Source organism: Varroa destructor, unplaced genomic scaffold (assembly GCF_002443255.2).
Source record: "Varroa destructor unplaced genomic scaffold, Vdes_3.0 BEIS01000001.1, whole genome shotgun sequence".
Taxonomy (NCBI): domain Eukaryota; kingdom Metazoa; phylum Arthropoda; class Arachnida; order Mesostigmata; family Varroidae; genus Varroa; species Varroa destructor.
In genome coordinates this window covers 4,285,621-4,306,960 of record NW_019211454.1, presented here as the reverse complement: position 1 = coordinate 4,306,960, position 21,340 = coordinate 4,285,621, and the positions used below count along the sequence as shown (strand labels likewise).

Here is a 21,340-nt window from a genome sequence, read left to right as displayed (position 1 = left end):
TGAAAACGGCCCCAGGCAATTTCTTTGTAACCAGGTTCGCTAGGTTGCTAATAGTCTGCACTTTAGTAAAGGCCTTTTCGATCTCTCAGTAGTCTTGCGGGTTTGAGTTCTTTGGGTCGCTCTGTTTCAACTTGCTTATTGTACTTAAGGCAGAGAGTCATGTGATTCCATCATTCCTGACGTCCTTGCTTAGGTTATAAGCTTGCTTCTGTACTTGCTACCGTAGTTCTTTTTGTATTGAAAGCTTTTTGTTTTGTTTAAGCAGCTCATCTGGCTGCCTATAGAGGTTGGTGATCCTCTCTAAGAACTAGTCAGTTTCGTTGGGCATTTCATATAAAAGAGCATCGGTGGAAGTTTATTTCTTTCTGTCTGGTTCACCGAGTCACTAAACCACAACATCAAGCACGTTATGGTAACCTTCATAATCAGACGCGTGTTTCCGAATTTTTCTTGCCGGGTCTTCAGGGGCTTAACAGGATCACTGACTTTGCTGAGAGAACCTTACCCGTTGTCGTAATCTATTGAGAGGCTGTTAGCTTCAATAGCTTCGGCACCTTTGCTACTCAAAGTTTTTTAGGCATTAGCATGGCTACATGCTTAAGCATCTTCTTTATTTTGTGTAAGATTTCGGGAGCTCCCATTTTCATCCTCTTCTTCAGAGTAGCCGTAGAGCCGGCTAAGTAGTTGCATTCGTTCTAAGCTTTGTTGGTTCGATATGAGTTATTTATGATTGCTTTTCAGTACCCACGAACTGGATTAGCTCCTCAATTCCCAGCCTTATTTGTTGCGGGACTTCGGTACCTTTTTTCTCTACTAAAAAAGGTGCATGTCTTCAAGACCTATAGGCAGGTTAAACCACAAAGAAGTAAGGGCTATGTCTGCTTAGCTTATCTTCAAACCGCCTCGGAAGATGCGTTAAGCATCTAATCTAATGTTGCGCCTACAATGTCAAATTTTCCACATATAATCGTGGGTTGGTTTCAAAAGACCTTAGCCACTATCGGAACTAAAATGGGTCCTGGTAGCTAGTGTACAGTGCCTGCTGAGCTCCACATAAACTTTATTGCAACCGCGATGGGCTGCTTGATGCGTCCTGTGTGCGCGGTTGTACCAACCTATCAAGCCCTACGACTTTCACGGCCGAAACACAAGAGCACCTACTATGGGAAGTGAAAATTCCCGACAAATAGTCCAACTACTTCGTACGTTAAGAAAGCGATTTGGCCGTCAGGCCTCGAATTTTTACTCGAAAACTCAAGTTTTAAGCCAATTTTTTTTTTAGAATTCGATTTTCCTACTCTTTTTTTTAGACCCGGATTTTCGTTAGTAGCATTGCAGTTCGATGAGAGCAATAGCCAGCGTCTACCAAATCAGTCGGACAGGATCGCCTTCCAGATTGTTTTCCTTATTAGAGGCCCAGTGTCTCGTAGTTCGCAAACCCGAGTCTACTCCCGTATCTATTGCTTCTTCCATGTCCATTCTGGCTCTTCTTAGTCTTTCCAGCGATCCTTCCCGAGAATTTTTGCAGCCGTGATCCAGTTGATTTGACAGTCACATATGAAATCTACAAATTGCTACATGTTCCCTTTTAGTACGACTGGAAAAACTATCTCCTGAATCGCAGTCGCAGCCATTTTCGCCGCCACCTTTCCTTTTGTTGCTGTTCTGGCTTGTTCAAGCGGAGGACATATCAATAATGTGTACATTGCGTCGATATGCACACCCAGCTTACAATAAACTCACATTTCCGACAAAACTGTACCAGTTCTAAAAGGGTAAGCTTTAAAGTTTTCATGTCCGTAATAACCTGGGTGGAAAGATGATCAGTCTCTCCCTGGCCGATTCAGTTGTCTTTGGATGTCTGGGATAAGGTGACATGTGAACCTAGACTGCTCCTTAAAATGACTATCCACTCGTTTTGTCACTCGACTATTCTGACGTTTCTTTCCGCCTTCTTTATGTATACCATCGCATATTCCCTAAGCCACATTGTTTCCTCTCGTTGATCTTCAGGTCCCAGAACGGGGTTTCCACTAAAACCAGAGCAGCAGCTGTGCTAACCGTTTATCGCCTTCTTCATTCATACTGACACTTCGAAGAGAGCTATTGACTTTGCGACAGACGTCAGCAGTCTGCAGCAATACGCTCCTCTCGGTCAACATATGTTTGCGAAAACTCCGGCTATCGAATTTGCTGTTTTGTTTGTTTTTGTTGCAGCAGTCTTTATATGTAGCCTGCCATTTCCAGTCCCCGGATATCTTGTCACGTTTACCAACACGATTTGTCAGTCGGCCTTACTTTTTTCCTCTCCAGTGAGTGGAGTTCCGTTGTTCCTCTCTGGAGCTAATTCGAAGCCTGAATTCAACTTCCACCTTGAGATAACGCATATAGCGTACAGTTTCGTTTCTAGCGCGGACTTCGCCTTAAGGTCGATAGCTAAATCGCATGCGTATGCTAGTGCGTTCAGCTTTCAAAGAAGACCCCGAACGCAGAGAACATTACCAGATGTTATATTTTACAGACATGGACTAAGAATAGAATCCTGTGTGATGCCCACCTCGATGTTCATCGAAGTCGCTGTGCTCGTTTCTTCCTGTGCTGTAGGTTGTTTGAGGTTGCCCAGACTAAATGTGCAAGCACCCCTTTTTCTTACCATGATAGCCTTTTACAAAAGACTACTGAAAGCATTTTTGATATCCAGAAGGACTACCAAAGAGACCTCACGTGTTTTAGTATGGAGCTATGGGCCACTTCGGCTTTCTGGACTATACGCTGGATAGCGGTGTGTACCGATCGGTACTTCCTGAATACTTTTCGCACTGCCTGTTTGAGGGTAAACTAGGCTCTGCTGTAAATTTCCGAAGTCGTTCCTTTTGGTGGCAATATCACCTTTACTTGGCTTTACAGTCACTTGGCAATCTGCCTTTTCTGATAAACCTTCCAACTACGTCCACAACTTTTTCTGGAAACTCCTTGAGAAAAATCCTTACAGCCTCTTGGGGGACGCTGTCCAGCTCAAATGACTTCTTTGATCCGGTTGACGGCGTTCAAAACTTTCACAGCTCTAACTAGAGGCATCTCACCTGTGTTATCGTCTTCGACAGCAAGTTTCTCATAGGACTTACGTCAAACGTTCTGAAACTGTGGAAATAGTTTTTGCAGTATTTGAGTGTTTTCCTGCTCAGGAATGCCTGCCTTAAAAACGTCGTTCATCTTGCCGATGATAATCTTATATGGTCGTCCCTATGGTCTTCGTCCAATTCTTCAAGGAATGTCCTCTAGCACTTCCGCTTACTGTCCTCAATGGAGCACCCTAATATAGCTCGATATCGTTAATATGCAGCTACACCTTGGGTATCTTTTGTTCATTCCTTCTATCTCTCTTGATAACTCCTCTGGCCCGCAAACAGGCCTTTGTCTTTTCCGTAATATCGGGATTTCGTCAATATTTTGGTCTCACGGGTTTCGCTCGACTGCAGTGTACACTTGGGATATGGGTCAATGTGCGAACTTTGAGGAGTATACGTTGACGTTCTTCACCGTCATTTAAAAAGGGCTCTGCTCATCCATTGCTCTGCAATGCCTCTCTAAACTCTTCTGGATCCAATTTAAATATACTTCTATGAAGTATGATCTGTGGTATCCCACTGACAGTCGAATATTCTATGCAATAATGATCACTAATGTTTTCCTCATTGGAAAACATCTGCTAGTTCGTGGTTTCTTGATCTAGGCCTGCGTCTGCCGCAACTAGTTTACAGAAAACTTCCTCCTCCTTCGATGGCAAGTCCACCGTATCGTTCATGATCGCTAATTTGTTAGCAGCAGTTCATTCGAGGACAACATGCTTGTCGGTATTTCTTGAGCCCCACATTTTGGCCGTTGTGTTCTCTCCCCCCAAAATCTTCCGCAATAAACTCTACTTAGGTTATATGCGTTACAGATTTATTCTATGAGTTTTCAGAATCGTTCATCGCACAGTTGGGGCTTATGTAGGGCGAGTTAGTTCGGCCTAGTTTGTTTATGTCAATCCAAGAAAAGTCCTTACTCTGCTTTGTTGGGGCTGCGCAACTCTAGTAGAACAGAACGTCGGAAATAATGCATGCCTTCCTCTCCATGTCCATAATCCGCTGTGGTCCCACATAACTTTGGTTCGTTAATAAAACTGAGCACGGTGCTTGTACTTTTAACCGTTGCTTCAACCATTTCGTAACTGATCTGTACCATTCTGAGGTAACTGGTAATTGCGGAGAGCGGAGCCTTTATTTGCTGCTGCATCCTGGGGGGTCGATCAGACAGCCCTTTGTCGACAATCTTTCACTCTCGGTCATTACCCTCTTTACACGTTGCGGTGTTGTTTCCTTTTCAAGGCTTCATCTTTTGATTGAAAATTGGCCCTGACCAACTCTTGCATAGCATTCTTCCGGATCTCTACAGCCTTTCTGTATTTCAGGCGTGACGTAGAAGTGGTTATATGCCCTTCTATATTACAGTGGTAAAAAATAATAGCTACGTTGCCATGTTTCGCCGTATGGCTAACTTCCCCGCGTATATAATACCGTTTCCTTTTTAAGTTGTTGTGTTTACATACTCTAGGTTCTGGCAGTTGAAACACATAGGAAGTATTACCCACTCTTCTAGTCGGCAGTAACAGCCACTAATCATGGGTTTTTTGTGCCAGCGACTTTCTAGTAGCATTGTGCAGCATACCGACAACGTAGTGCTATGCGCTATTCCGACCCATTCGTGGGCCTTTTTGAATTCCCGTGCACTTAGACAATACCAACGCTGACTGTAATTTTCTTATCAATATTTCGAACTTTCTTAAAATGATTTATGTTGCGAAAGGCTAATGTGGTGATCGAGCGTACTACGTCATGCTATACATAACGCCCCCATTAGTCGGGTTAGAAATTATTTTGGAAAAATCACCCCACCTTCAGGACATGTCTCAATGACTTTGATGACGATGTTATCGTTCCTAGTCTTCGTGCGACCTGCCGTAACACCAGCTTCTTGCGCCTTGACATGATCTTTTGCGTTGAGAGTGGCATCGAACGGCAAGCCGCTTTGAGCCATAATTCCAATTGTACGATGTGTGTTTACCTCTTTCTCCTTTCTGCCGCGATACTTACTGGAAGGCAAAAGGGGTCTCGGCCCTTTCCTGGCCGAAGTCCGAAGGTACCGGTCGTTCAACTGGCAGCATGCCTCGGCCGAATATCTTAGCAACGAACCCTCAATTTTTTTCGAATTCCCCTTTTTTGGCAGTTTTATTACTCCCTATGACTATTCTGAGAGTGTCCAGGAACCCCGTGACCCTGCCAAAGTCTTGGGTCTACTTTCGGCCCCTACGATTATTCACCGGTGTCTATTCGAGACTAAATTTAAAACTGACTGGATAAGTAACTCGGAAAAGCGAATCTATAAGCCAAACGCAGATTTCCTCGTACTTTGAGTGTATTTTTTGACTACTACCACCACCATCTTTAACTGACGCTAGCCTATCAGTAAACTTAACTGAAGAGTAGGAAACAACAGTAGCAATGCTTGTCGACTGTCCACAGCTGAGGGTGATCGGCACTCCACCGCGCGAAGATCTTCAATCCCTCTCGTACCTCTTTTTTTTTACCGTCTATCCTTTTTTCTTTAATCGCCCTCTTTACAAAGCTTTAGGAAACTCAATACGTAGATAGCAGGCTCGACCCTTCATACGAGACCCTCTTCGGTCCCCTCTTTGACTGCTTCTCCATGGCCCAAGAACCGGTCCACGGCTAAAGGGTTTGTGGACTCTAAGCTGCCACAAGCTTGATTCCTTCTCCTTCTTTTTTTCCATAATGGCCTTTCATTGTTGTTTGTTGTTGTAATAGTAACAACAACAAGCTCTTGAATTCTCTTGACCACCATGAATTTGCTCAGCTGGCTACCTAACACTGACTAATTGAAGATGGGACCTTTGCCCGGCCACTAATAGCAGCTATGTGTATCGCCTGCGAAGGACAAACTCGATTACGTGTGTGAGCAGTGCAAACTTTAGCACGACTAGGAGAATGATGCAATGGTACTCACTGATTACTGCGAGACCGCGTGATCTGACTAAGTAGTGACGGACGTCGTCACTATTGAGGTCCCGGCATTTGGACTATTTATGCATTCCGCTTCGATCTATTTTGTGATCTAGTAAGCAGTATTTTATGTGTAGTTATTTCCTTTATATCGTTCCCCTGCTGGGAGGAGCTCGTTTGAAGAACTAACAATTTGAGTAGCATCGACCGGAGTTGAACAGAAAAGACCAGGGCAGTTTGATACAGTCCGCTGAACCGTTTGAAACAATAAAACATAAGAGTGTTTGCCTTCTTTTATCAATATGTTAAACAGAATACGCCTTCAAATAAAAGCTACTGTTTCAGGTGCACTCGTAGTTGTCGGGTACAAATTTCCATTTTTTCCGAATGTCTTCTTTGACGTACGTGGCCACCGCTTCCCACAACAACGACACAGTAAGGACACAGATATAGTGTGAATGGGACAATCGTACCGGTGTCCTTTATCCCGCACGCAAGTGGCCTTTTCCCATTCCGCTGTATACTTACTGGCTGTTTGTTTATGCAGCGAACACACAGGAAGGGCGCAACACAACTACCATCAGAGGAGGCTTGCGCAGCGGTTTGTCCACCTATCGACTTGCTCTAGCATTTTATTTTCAGTTCGCGTCTGTGAAGCTGTGGACCGACCCTTCAGGTCGTCTTTGCCGGCAGCCGCAAGTCAACCGATTGTTGCACAGGACAAAGGTGACAGGGTGATGTTCTCAACGTAATGTTATCTCCATGACGCCGTCACTAGCGAGCACGTCACCAATGAACTGATCAAATCAAGTCGCAAGTGCAAACGCTACTATATAACAATGGAGGTCAACAATGACTCGGGTAACGAGAGAGATTTCAGAGGTTAGGTTACCAGTGAAAGAAAACATCATTCGAAACTCAAGAATGAACTTTCGTCGTGGACATATTGTTTTACCCCGAAAATGCTTTGAAAATGATAGTAAAAAAAATAACAATAGATAGGCTACACATGGATATCCTAAATGTAAGCAGATACAAGGGTACCAGTTGACTGTAGCAAATTTATTTATTGGCATACATGTTTTTAAAACTAACTCCACCAGTACCAACTGATTACCCTAACTAATGATGAATCCGATTGATCGAAGTGTTGACTGTGTGAGACAGCTGGTTCTATAGGAATCCGCCGGCTTCAGCTTCGCCAGTAGCAAATTTCAGCCCAAATAGGACAAAATTTATTAGCATGTCTAACTCTAATCACACACATAACTTTACGTACAATTAACAAATTTGGATGAAGTAAACAGACGGCTAGCAACACATCAAAGGGAAATATGTCTATTCACACATCCCCTCTTATTCTCTTTGTTCTTCTTTACAAACTCTCCCTCTCTGCTGTTTATCTGTTTGGTGATTCCAAGAATCATGGAAGGGAGTGCGCTACATCCACAGTGAAGATAAGTATGAAAAAATTTCAGGTTGCTATGTGACGTATAACCGAAGATAAGTGGTCGTGCAGAAAACGTTGCGCACACTCCACTCCACTTCAGTTCTGGCGATGACGTAATATTAGCCACAGAGGAAATCGGAGTTCACGATTTCAAGCGTTTCACATTGTTCGTTTACTGAAGCAACTAATGGCTACGACGCAAGTCTGGCTTATTTGTAAATCGATTTTCCATTACCTCGACCTGCTTCGCGTCTTGGTAAAGATACGAAATTAGTATGGGCAGTGCTTACTGAAATCTTATAGGAAACTGCGGCAAGCCCTGACTTCTCTGCGCACCCTTCGTAACTTACAGGTGTGGCACCAAGGCACATGCTTTTATACGCCGAGTTAGCTTTTTTTTTTTATTTTGGAACCACCTGCCGTTCAGACAACCATCTATTCTAAATGATCTACACAAGGGGCTATAGTGGTACATACACCTGTTGTTGACACTGGCCATATCGCCTTTCGAACGCAATCTACACTCACCTCTAAGGTGCCTGTGCCATTGTAACCACACTCTTTCTTTCCACAGGACGAAATATATTTCGAATAGTTCTAAAGGCTTCCATATGCTCGTTCTGATATAGAGACATTGTTGCTGATTTGTTTTTTGACTACTACCAGCAAAAGTGGATAAACGAAGTCCGATTGATATTGCTGTCGGTGATTTACTGCGAGGCATACTGAAAGTTTTAGTGGTATTAATTTTTATAATATTTTATTATATTAATTATTATTAATGATTAATCAAACAGCAGCGACAGTAGGTAATAGAAATAGGCAGTAATAGATGAATCCAACAGGCCCTAAAAAGGTGAACAAAGAGCCCAACAAGGCTCGTGTGCTTAGGGGCGATTGGCCGAGCTGTATTGTATCTTATTTCATACGTATCGGAATTTGGGCACTTGGGTACGCCTATTTTAGCTGATCTTAAGAAGTTTCAACACAATTACAGGTCATTTTTAATAAACATACACGTTGTATGGAAGGTGTATGTATTGCCGACTTTTAGCGTGACACACTTTACGGTTTCAGGCCTCGTTCGTATGAAGATAGATACATTTGCTGCAAAGCTAGATTCCTTGTGCCTGAAAATTAAATACGATTGATTAAACCTTAATTCTAAGACCATCATGGCGCATATTTGGCAGGTTCTATTAAAGCTTATTAAAAAGGCTATAGAAGTGCACGTGGGCCCAGGTATGCGCTGTCGTTATTACCCAGATAGTTAATAAAATATATATTTGTTATCATAAGCACTGAAAATTATATCGAATAATTTGCTCTAGTACCACTTGAAACACGTTTCTAACTAGATTTGTCAAACAATCAAGTAAATATATGTATATATCTTATACACTCCTCAACTGATGAACCAGATCACGGACTGCACGAAGAAACAGCCTAGACTATTTACGATGCGTACTTTAAGCGTATTCTAGAAAACTTATTGCGCTACAAGCATATAATGAATAAGGTCACTCATTGAGACAAGACAAGACAACATAGGGAACGAGCATGGCTCCTTTTTCAATTCGAGTAAACTAAAAATATAGACATTGACATAGCAAATATTCGTCTTTTAGCTACTTGAATTTATTCTAACTTCCAACACATTTTGTTCAAAGTAGTGCCCTTATCCTATCCTACGATCTTCGTTCGCCTTTTTGATAGCCGGTGTATCCTGCGAAGTAAGAAGGTTTTGGTCCTTAAAAACGATCTATTCATCGATCCACTGGCGGGCCTTGGCCTCTGTTCAAACGTATCGACTTTTCTGGCTATGCTGCGTTGACCGAAGCAAGCGATAATCAGATGGAGTGATGTTTGGGCTGCACACCGAATGAGACAGGGTTTTCTATTGGAGCTGTATTAGCGCTTACTGAGTCGTCAAAACAGTGTACGATGTAGTGTTGTCATGCAGCAATATCGCTTTGCATAGTTAATTGCCAATCCAAAACCCCTTTTTCTCTCGATTTTATGACCCAGACGGTTAGTTGATTTGCGTTACAGCCTCCTGCGGTTCTTTTCCTAGGTTTGAGTAGCTCACTTAGTAGTATAACACTACCTTCTCATCCTACAAGATGCATGTGTGAGATGCGGCTTTCAGCCGTAAAGATTCCTTCATAGCATCGAACTGGACAGATCTGACCACTCTAATTTGCGTGTATGTATATCAAAAAATACCAGTCTTTCATCGCCAGTAACGATCTTGTTTGGAAATAACTTTCTTGACTTCCTTTTTTCATGTGCAGGTAGCGAAAGGCATATCGTCAGACGGCTTGTTTCGTTATTTTCTTTGAGTTGAGGATATATTTTTGTCCTTCGTAATGTACGCTAACGAATGACAATGACTATCCGGGTCCCTGCTAGCTGCCCAGATAGCTCTTGGGTCAACCATAGCGTATTTGAGCTCTTGAAGTCTATTATCCTCCGTTTATTCTGGCCATCCGGAGCCTTTCAACTAGAAATCTATGATTCTGATTCGACTGAATAAAAAAAAATAGCAAATCATAGCGCTTACTGCACGTCCGCCCTCCGTTCCGTAAACTGTCTCGGCAGCATTTGTTAGTGAGGTAGATAATGTCGAATAGGTATTCTTCCGAGCTCGATGACTGAACATACCGAAGTACTACATCTAACGACAACAGTGCAGTAAAAATGACAAGGTATAGGGCAGCCGATTAAAATAATCTAGAAACAACTTGGGAAGTTTCAACTAAATGTGACCGGCCGACTCGACACTAACGCCATCTGTCGGGAAGATTTTACTCAATCTAATTAAACTATAGCATTAGCAACAGTTCTGAATAAACGTATTATTTTCAGGCATGTCCTTCTTTAAACGATGCAGTATTTAGTTTTTATGCAACAGGCAAACAGGCGACTTAATTGAATAAAAGTTAGTGATTCTTTAAGGGTTACGAATAAAAATAGCTGTCAAAATGTAATAGATTTTCTAGCTGTCCTAAATACTGCCTAGGCAAAGTGTAGGCTATTAATCGCATGCTGTTTGCGTCTGTGTTTTTCAGATCTAAATTGTGATGAGTTGGAGCCCATACCAAATGGGAACTTTAAAGTGACCGGCGACTATTTTGGGGCTCGGGTTTACTATGAATGCGCAGAGGACTATTGGATGTCTGGACCAAAGGAGCGAATGTGCCAGGGAGATGGCAAATGGAGCGATAAACTCCCTGAATGCAAAAAGCAACGTAAGTAAACCTACGAGTAAAAGCACAGAAAAGAAACAGACATGCCGCCGTTAGATTAAATGTTCCAGTAGATCATTAACTACTTTCTGCTTACATTTTGAGCATTTCTTTTGCCTTCACGCAGTATTTTTCTTATTATTGTTTTACCAAGTGTGTCGAAGTGCTGAAGCTTAAATAACTTGACACGCTCTCTGTTTGCAATGCAAAATATTAACGATGTGACCCATACGAGTGTTTATATTCAATGTACACTGAAGATCCCTGACTATTCTAACAACTTTTTTAATAAATTTTGAGCGAGCATTTTTCCGCCGCACCACAAGGCCGGTTCGCTGATTCGCTTAGTATTGATCGCCGGATTACTTGTATCGCTGGATCAGTCATTTAATGATAGAAGCACAGGTCTAATCAAATTGTCACATTCGTCTTCTACCTTGGCCATTGCATACATTGGACCAACGTAGGACGTGGGTTGAACGCTACAACACCAAAGGATCTTCGTAGACACACATGTCATCTTCCATGCTCAGCCGCCATTCAACGCATCTAGTTAAGAGCCAAACCTGGTAGCGGCGAACAGAGTTCAAGTACCTAATCCCACGTTCACCTTTCGTGTTCCGTAAGGTTGCAGTTATGGCCATCGTTTATGCCGATGACATACGCCGAGCATGCTGGGAGTATAACGACGGCATGACGACATTTATGTTGACGATAGTCAGGCGCTCCCCAGACTTAAACGCAAAGCGAAGCACTGCACGTGTGTGTACCATTACGTTAAACAGGGAAGTTCCCCAATCCTTCTTTGAGTAGCGGGTTTTCGAAGAAGAATAAGGAAGATGTTGATGTATCTGGCTAGTGATTAGCGTGTAAAACAGGTAGTTTTCCAGACCGTCAGGGCCTACTAGTGACGTTATGAGATAAAGCAAACGAGTGCGCAGGACATGTAAGACGGAAAAGGGATAGAAAGAGTAAAAAAGGATCGAAAAAGAATAAAATACGCGGAAAATGCGACGAAGACGACGATGAAAAGGCTGGATTATGACGGTCGGACCAGCATATAGGCGCCAGGCAAGAAGGAAGAGAATGAAAGGAAAGGATTTGACGGGGTATGATAAGACGGGCAATGACACAGGCCTCTTGATGGGATCGGGGTTGAGTCAGAGGATGATCTGATGCGAAGAGCTATCATTTGCTCTGTTGATGACTACTGCAAACACTGATGGATCGGGGATTCTGAGGCCGCCTTACTCCTTGTTGCTCTCCAGCCTGCCTAGTGGGACACAGAGAAGGTGCAATATACAAGATATGCAAAATTATCTGTTTATCAAGGTATATATATAAAAAAGACTGTTTCGATTATACATCATAAATCATTAAATTAAAGTTCTTGCATGCAGACAAACAGAAAACAGAGCATTTCTAAAACACGATTAATCGATGTTACTAATTCATTTAGCTAGATTGAACAGCATTTTTAATGTGTTCTTGGACATACTGATTTTTGATCTTATGCTCGGCCTTGCAGAGGTGGCCAATCCATCCATTATCAATGGGATGTCAAACTAAAACCAGGGCCACTACATTCGAAGCTTAGATAAATACATTGACACAATAAAGTGAACACCTTTGTTTAAAGGCAATATCATATATAAACCGAAAATACATATAATGTTCTTGTTCATGTATCTGACGTAACATAGAACGATGGGTTTTAACAACAAGCTGGGCCTACCCCACAATTCGCCCTGTCATGGATCGTGCCCAGGTCACGCGTCGGCTATCCATCTTACTAGACTTAACAAAAAGGAGTGTCCGAGAGGGATTTACTTAAAGACTTAACAGTCCCTATATGTTCCGTGGACTATGTGTACGTGGCTCATAAAAAGTTGCACTTACGTGCCCTGCTTGTTGACGCTTAAACACTGCGTTACAAGCTGTAAGGAGCTGCTACAATCTTCGCTCCGATTGGAATTTCTAGTGCGACAGCAAACTGACAATGACGAAATAAGAGATATTCCCCATAAGACTGCACGGTATATACGGCGTTCTCTATAGAGCAGGAATATCCATGTACGTGTTCAGATGGAAACAGCTTTATTATGGGGAGTGCAAGTGCTTGGCGAAATGCGTGCACGTCAATGGTATGGCAAGCAAGGTTTTACCTGTGGTACAATATCGAGTTCACAACATTATGCTTAAATAATACCATGTCAACTTACGATACACAATTCGGGACCTTATAGATACATATTCGATAGGTCCGGACACACGAAATGGGACGCTATGGTTTAGTCAAAGAAAATTGATGAACCGCTTAAGGCGGTTAAAAGCTAAAGTTTCGACAAGCTGTCGGGAGGGTAGGCGAGGTTAACTGTCTTGTCTTGTCCCCGCAGAAAATCGCAGCCATAACTGGCATTTACACGTAGCGACTGTTTGGTCGTTGGTCTAATAACCATGATGCGAAGACCCATTGCTCTTTCCAAACAAAGCACGATAATACACCAATTCTTGAAAGAGTTTTCAAAAACACCCTGCCGTACAATAATTCAACACTAAATAAATATTATCTCAATAATTTTGACTTGGTTATATATTATATAATGTGTCTGCTACACAACTAGACATCGTATTGATACGGTGAGATCTCTGCAGGAGTTAGTATCGTATACATAAATTCAATAGTACTATTATTATTTTTTTATGAAAGTATGAGGGAATGCCGACAGATCAAACAGGCGCACCTTTGCTATACTGTAGGAGTGACAAAACTGCTTAAATCTGAGCATTTTCCATTGTTATTCCATTTCTTCTTCCATTGATGAGCTATTTTCAATCTTTTTAGCCAAAAGTAGAAGTACAGTAGACGCTGGTATCGCCTAAGCCCGAATCTAGCTAGCAGATTACGCAACTCGTCCAGTGGCTTGCATAGGCCAGACCTTTCAGCTTTCTCCACTCACAGAGTCGAGTTACGAACTTCAGCCCTCGCTATTTGAAACGACCTCCTCTGCCATCGTGACAGACAGACAGATAGAAAGAATAATAAGCGTAAAATCGGAGGTGGAGAGCTGTTACAGCAGAAACGCTTAGATACGCCCTTAGAAGCATGTTAAAATACAACGAAAACTGAGTCTGGAACCCCGAATAGCGCACTCCCTGTCCTAACGTTTAGAGCTACATATAACGTTGACCTTTACTGTAAAGATGCAATATATAGCTAATGCACATGGCGGAAATGTGTAAAAAACCGTACGAGGAACCGCCCAATACCCGAATACCATGCACGCCACAAACAAAAGTACATCGTATTTTATTATAGAATATGGCCCAGATAGTTTAGCATGTTTAAGCAATTCGTGTTTTTTCAGTGGGGTTTCTTACCCCCCTGCTCTGGAGTTGAAACATCTTTTTTTTTCTTCATACAGCAGCTCCATGATACGTCTTTATTAAGAAATTTGGATCATAGACGATCAACTTCGAGTAGGCAGCATGTTTTTGCCTACCTGGCGTTATAGAGCTGTGTTGACAACTTTTTTTGACTAAAAATTCTGTCCGTACGATGGATGGTATCGCTCATGATGTGACATTGCGATCTAAGCTGTATGGCTGCAGTTTGACCATAGTGAATTGCAACGTAACATGAGTTGAATAACAAAACCTTGGGGGGTCCTTCGTTCACATATCCCTAAAAATCCCTAAAAAAAAGAGGACGCAAATGGATATGCGAATTTTTCAACGTAGAAAGAATAACGGAAACTAATTTGGGATTTGGATCTTAGCTATGTAAGCCGCACGAACGATGCAAGTTAAATATAGCTAGAAGCAACTGGGGGGCGCGTGGAAGCTTTCACGAATTGACTTTATCAAAAGCCAAATTAGAATGTGTTACGTTGCTTGTACAAATTTCGATTGGGAACTTATATCACAGGCATTCGGTTTGGGAAAGAGGTCTCTGAGTTTTGTATTATATATTGAGAATTGTACAGATATGGCGACCTTGACGGGAGATGCGCTATTTTCACAGGTTACCTGGAATGATGATTAAATTAAAAACGGCTCTGGAACGATGCTTTTAAACGGGCCATAACCGCGGCACGTTCTTCCAAAGTAAACACTCATGGTATACAATACACTCTCTGTTTCTCTCACTTGCTTTTTGTTGTTCATCGGTAGAGCCGATATGATTATTTAAACCGGTAAAGCATCTAAACACGGCCATGAGGACGGAAGTGGTTTTCTCGCCCACTTGCAGCTGTCTGAGAACGGGAGAACCACTTTCAATGACGAAGGCTCTCGTCCGTTTCGGTTATTAATAATCTTCTGCGTGAACCACATCCCTATTCAATCTCTTGCGTTTGTCGCCCGCAACTACCACTTCATCCTCAGACTCGCTGAAAACGTTATTCAAACTTTCTAAGCTCTCGGCGGCCTTGGACTCTAGCGTTTTCGCCTTCGCTGGTTGTTGACGCTGATGAGGACAATAGGAGTGAAGCAGCTTTCAAGGTTCCCTTCTGCTAAACTTCGTTACGTAAACTTGCGGTGATGGTGGCGCAGGTAGCGGCAGGGTACAACATGTAACCTGCCTAGTCCCTACATATAACAGTACATCGTTTTACAAGCGTCCGAACAGATGCTGCGACTCGTCTGCTCGTTATTGAATGAACTAGTCCACCACTGATCTGTTACAATTACTTCTAAAACGAACGATATTGAACGGTTCACATAGGGTTGAGTTTAAGGAATCCTCCATTTCACACGAAACCCTGTATTGTGGCATTCATTTTGTTTGACTTAAGATTTTCAAAAGGGTTCTATCCGTTTACTCTGACCACGCATGGCTTCCAGTACACCTGTCGCGTTCATTATAATAGTGTACACATACGCACACGGCTTTTTGTGTTGCAAAAAGCCAAACTTACAAAACAAGTGAGACCATCATGTTCCGTAAATGTTAACACGCGTTATAGTGTGCTAGGCTAGTAAATTAATTGTGACTGAAAAGTCAGTTGTCAAAGAATATTGTACCACCTTGATGCCTTTGTTGGCCTGTTTCATCGAATTTAGTAATATACACATGAAAAAATCGACTTACTTAAGGCGGAGAAAATATTTGTAAGGACATGGCTTTTCGCGCGAAATCGCCTAGACCCACCTGTCATACATTTTTTATCATACATATTTTCTATTTCTTTCTATCCGACAGAAAAGCGTGGCAAGGTCTCCTATATTCATTCTGATTATTAGCCTGCACATATGAAGCGTTTAAACACTACTAGAAAATATGAGTAAATTATACTTATTTAATATCTTATAAATTCTCTTGATGTCCTAAAAGATCGAACAACATGTTTTAGAAAAATCGTAACATAACGACGATCAAGTTTTGGACTTCCTGCGGAAAAGGGCCTGAGTTAACTTGCATACATACTGCTACAGTAGAAACACCAAAACCGGCATTTTCCCTACTTGATCTAGAGATGAAGTTCAAGTTTACTAGTAGCTCTACTGAATATAATAATGAATTCTAATATTTATTCTCTTTATAAAAAAAAATCTAGCTTACTTATTTTAGCCATAGCGGGTGTGTAGCCTTTCGTACGGAATAGCTGCCCATATGCATATTATCGATAACACACGTTTTCCTAAGCACAAAGTCCGTCAACCGTACGAGTCAATGACGCGCAAGAGACATAAGGCCATAATGGAAGCCTTTCCGCGATAGGTCGGTATGTGCCTGGTAACGTATACGTCTTTCACAAGACTCTCGCGGTAACAGGTGAACATCAGCCTGACCGAGAACCAGTTTCGGCTGATGACGTTTCTCCTAGTACAGTATCTTTTGCTTTTCTCGCTTCTTCTGCCAAGCTCATCTCGCCATAGACTTCAAAGTTAAGTACTGCAACGTGACATGGCCGACATTCGCGAACCGGCACCGTAGTGCTGCTACTGATAGGCTCCACCGCTCCCAACGCACTGTATGAGTCACTGGCAAAAACTGCACAAGTCTGAATGACGTAAACCTTTTCCGGCAACGGGAGCCGACTAGCTGTTTGCTGTCGCTGTTCCTGAAAACCAACCGCCGGTTACGCAGGCATCAACGAGCCTGTCGAGCAGTCCCAAAACTACATACGCTCTGCTCTAAGTAAGGCTGAAGCATGCATGTGGGCAAACGGAGCATTCGATAGCGGGACGTGCTGGTCGTGTTGGCCTACAAGCTGTATATATCTGTCGCTTGCCTTTTCTGCCGCCCTGCTAGCATCTGCCTGACACAGTCTCATCTGGCAAAAAGCCTTGTGAAAACTCGGCGGCTTTGCTACCACGAAAGGCTTCATGTCCGTTTCCGTCGACCCCTACCAGCCTGGATCGGATAGGTCGAAGCCAGATAGACGCTGCCTATCGCCGGAAGAACATGAAGAAGAAGACAATATGGACGATAGCAACCATGACATTAACATCGATAAAGCAAGGTTAGAAGCATAAATAGAGGCAGGAAGTCCTAGTAAAAAGACGCAGGGGGATCCATCCGTGTTGTTTTAACAGTGGCAAGTAACGGATAGCGGCAGCGGAAAGGCTGCCCGTAGCACCGGGAAAAACGAAGCAATGACAACTTAAGCGTTTCGTTGGTCTTGTAGGTAGAGCTGAATAGAGCTGAAATCGGAAGATTGAGAGAATAGGCCTGTAGACTCTGAGAAAGTTGGGTCTTAAAGATCTCGTTAAAATGACCCCTCTCTCTCAGAACGTTTGATGTTCACACGTCGGTATCAGGTGAATCACTGTAGTTAAGCTGTCGCCTGACTGGAGAGTGCCAGTAAGGCACTGGACGCCGCCTCTGCCGTCGTGATTTCAAAAAGAGGCGTCTGTGTCCCGAAGATTTGAGCCTTTGCTCTGCACGTTATCCAGCTGTACGCTGGCACAAGTTGAGCTCGGCCCACTGAAACCGATAGAGTTGGCTTTTCACTATGTTTCAATTCTTTCGCTCGGTTTAGCGATTACCTACCTCGCTGCGCTTCAATGCGTGTTAGGTTGGCTTTCGTCATGGGCTGGGATGTGCAGACATGATTGGATGAAAAAGCGCTGCTGTAGATCCTTATTCTAGATTTCTTGTACTACCAGACCGGACACTTGCGTGGACCTGCGCATTTGCCTAACCTAGCTGATAGGGGTGTAAAATCCATTGAGGCTCCGGTAAGGCTTTTTTAGGATCAAGACTTCTCCAGCTAGCAAGCGAGATGTATCCTCTGAATCAGATTCTGTTTTCATGCAAGCAGTGTACATTTTCTAACTGGCGAGCAAACTCAGTAATTCGGTTGAGCCACCCCTGATGGTATCATCGATAATCAGTGACAAATCAAGTAACTTGTTAGCGTACTCACACCTCCGTGAGGTGTCAAGTTCGAGATGTTATGCTAAAATTTTATGACTTTTGGTAAGAAATCATGTAAATTTCTATATATATATATATATAGTTTCATGCATTTATGTGCAATTGGGACATTCTGAGCTATTTCCCCCTATAGTGCACAGTATGAGGACTCACTCACTTCTCCGTAGACGAACGAAACTGTACTTTGGTACGGAGCACAATGATACCCATTAAGCCGCTATCTTCTTTGCTACTCCTTTTAAGTGCGGGAGTCATTTTGAAACATTACTTCAGATTTTTTGAAGGGCAAAAATATTTTCTTTTCATAACCGTAGCGTACAATGTTCTCACTTTACATAAAAATTGTGAGAATTTACTAAATCCATAAAAGAGAAACAAGTTTTTACCTAACTAAGGGAAGCAAAATAGTATGCCCGTAGATCCTTAACTGAATAATTCAATTATTGATTTGTAAAATTATTAGCTCGCCCGTAAACACCCCCTATTACGTAAAGGACGTACATTGATGCCACGAGCTGGATTCTATTGAGGCTAACTATTATAAAAAAAAAAAATATTATTGCAGAACCAAGACTAACTTTTATAAAATTGCTGCATGTATTTGGCTGTATAAATAAGCCATGGTACGTTGGTTTTGTTCTGATTTCTAAGGAAAATTCATTATGGGTAATCGTAGCTGTGAAAAATAACACGTTTTAGCTAACGCCATGTTTATTAATTAGTTATGTAAATAACATTTTTATTCATAACCTTAGTAAATTCACATTAAATAGAACAACAGCCTCCCTCAGCTGAGTAGATATACCAGATGTCTGGCCGGTTTCTCTCAGCCATCCGAGTCTTCACTATCCGACGTCACCACAGATCGCCGAACGGGAGGGCTCAACACAAATTATTTTTCTATTCATCTCGCCCCTCGCAGAGTACCGTCTTCTCTTGTGTCACGACGTCGACGCTGCTATCTTCGTCTGCTAAAGCAACTAAGTTGCCAGTCTCGGCCAGCAACTAGGAATGGCACCAAGCAATAAGAAAACGGTTTGGTCGTCTTCTCACTATTGAATGCTGTCTAGTTCACCCACTTCCAGTGCTGAAGAAGCAAGCGTCTGAACGTAATCTCCACATCGTTGTAGTTTTCTCGCTGAATTCACTAGTACTGACAAGATGGGTAGCAGCAGCAGCAGTATCAGCAAAAAGGCAGACCTTGGATACTCACCCACGATGGCGTCGTCAGTCGCACCCAACGCCGCTTATCCAGTTCCAAGACGCAATCCGCCGCTCACCGTCCTTGCTGCCGTTGACATCGAGGATGCTGCTGAGGACCGCGACTGGAAAATAATCAAAAACGCATATGGCGCCGAGCTCTCTCTGGCTATCATCTTCTCCTTTCCGGCACAGACCCTAGCCTTTTCGTACTGTGCTGTCTTCTCGCGCCTGAAGCACACCAGGCACGACAATGCTTGCGGTGGCGTTCATTTCCGCAAGGCTTTGTTTCACTTCGAACTGCACGGCTAGACGGGGGCGACGCAACCAAATGATTGAGAGGCACTAAAGAGTAGATGACGTGCATGAATGTGAGACCACTATCATCCCTTACGCAGGGGGCTACTCCGGCACTATCGCTACTGTGGACTATACACAGTCTATAGTTGAGTTCGGCTTCGGCCCACAATCATCCAGCTGCCGTGCTGCTACAGTTCTCGCCCTAGTCATCTCGATCTTTTTTCTCGCATCCGCCAATCAACTGAGATGTTGCACGATGAAAAGAGATCTCCTTCTCTCTTCGGTAAAAGCAGGCTAGAGGGGGCGAGGGGAAGGCAGACGAATCCCCTAAAAGCTCCACTCCTTGTCATAGCGTCGAATGATCCCCTGGATTCCGCAGTCCCGTTGTTGTCGTTGTCAGAGTCGAGGAGTTCACGAGTGCAGACAGTAGCGCCGTCGGCATCAGCTAGCTGGTTGTTCTAGAATAAACCAAAATGCGCTATGTCGATCGCACGAAATAATATGAGGAAGCCAGAGAGGAAAATGAGAACAATGAGCCACTCGGAGAGGCGAAGTGAACGTAATATTGAGTTCGCGCGGTAGCGTGGGTGACGCGAATATGGGACTCAGCAAGAAGACTCGTGCAAAAGTCGCACTAGACGCCGAAAAGCAAAGAGGGAGCCATGCAAGACGAAACAATTAGCGGCCGGCCAATACAATGGAGGGCTGCACCCGCCAGGCCTTACTGGCAGTCTGAGGAACCTGTACTTTTCCGCTTGATGCAGTGCCGGGGGCCCTCGAAAACAAAGAAAAAAAAAAGTCGAACCTAATTTCAACTGGGAGAATTGGATCGCGGCGGGAACTCCTGGTTGACTGCAAACTAGAAACATCTGAGTATCCAGTACCGACAACGATGAGACAACAAATATTTGAATCAAGCGGACGCTACGGTGATCAACATTAAAGTTACGAGATATCTCTCCCATTACAGGCTGCTGTTTTACATTGTATATTTCACTGTTCCGGCTCGCGATAGGCAGAGTTTGAAATGGTGACTACAACGGTCAGTTATCCAAAAACGAAAAGATTAAGGCTAGGATGGCAATATAGGGAAGACACGGACACATAAAGAAGTTACCGATCAAATATTTGTTTCAAAAGTATTACATGAGACCCGGTGATTCAAACGAGAACAGTAAACAACAAGCTAACTTTGATTTCGCTGTTAGATAGCATCGCAATAGAAAAAATTCGAAAGAAGACCAGCAATCTACGCAAGATGATACAGTTCAGGAACAGACGAGAGCACTTCAAAATAACGCCAACAAAAAACAATTTATTTTATTATATACATTAATTTTTGTTTATTACATCCATTATATATTTAAGATATTAGTTAAATACAACATTAATAAGGTGAGCGTCTTTGAATTTCTTCATGGCCGTTATCCGCTGGTTCTCGGTCGCTTTTTCGCCTACATCTGACCTTATCTCTAAAATGACAGCGCGAATGCTTCCCTAAAGTTTACCCATCGCCCGTGGGTTATCGTAGTACATTTTGCTTTTCAGGTACCCCCATAAAAGCAAGTCGAGTGAAGTCGTGTCATACGTGCCGGAAGACCACTTGGCGCCACCCCACCTGGAAATAAATGGGTTGCCGAAGTGGTTCTTTAGTAACACGATAAAGATGCTAGTAAATAAAGATAAAGATGCGATA

General features: G+C 42.9%; 1 protein-coding gene across 1 annotated transcript in view; it reads left to right on the top strand.

Annotated features, from left to right (window-relative positions):
* Positions 1–21,340, top strand: part of Hasp (Hig-anchoring scaffold protein) — a 205,738-nt gene that overhangs the window by 86,894 nt on the left and 97,504 nt on the right. Inside the window, exon 8 of the mRNA XM_086987784.1 lies at positions 10,584–10,763. Coding sequence (XP_086843910.1) covers positions 10,584–10,763 — 180 coding nt within the window. The remainder of the gene's footprint in view (positions 1–10,583; positions 10,764–21,340) is intronic.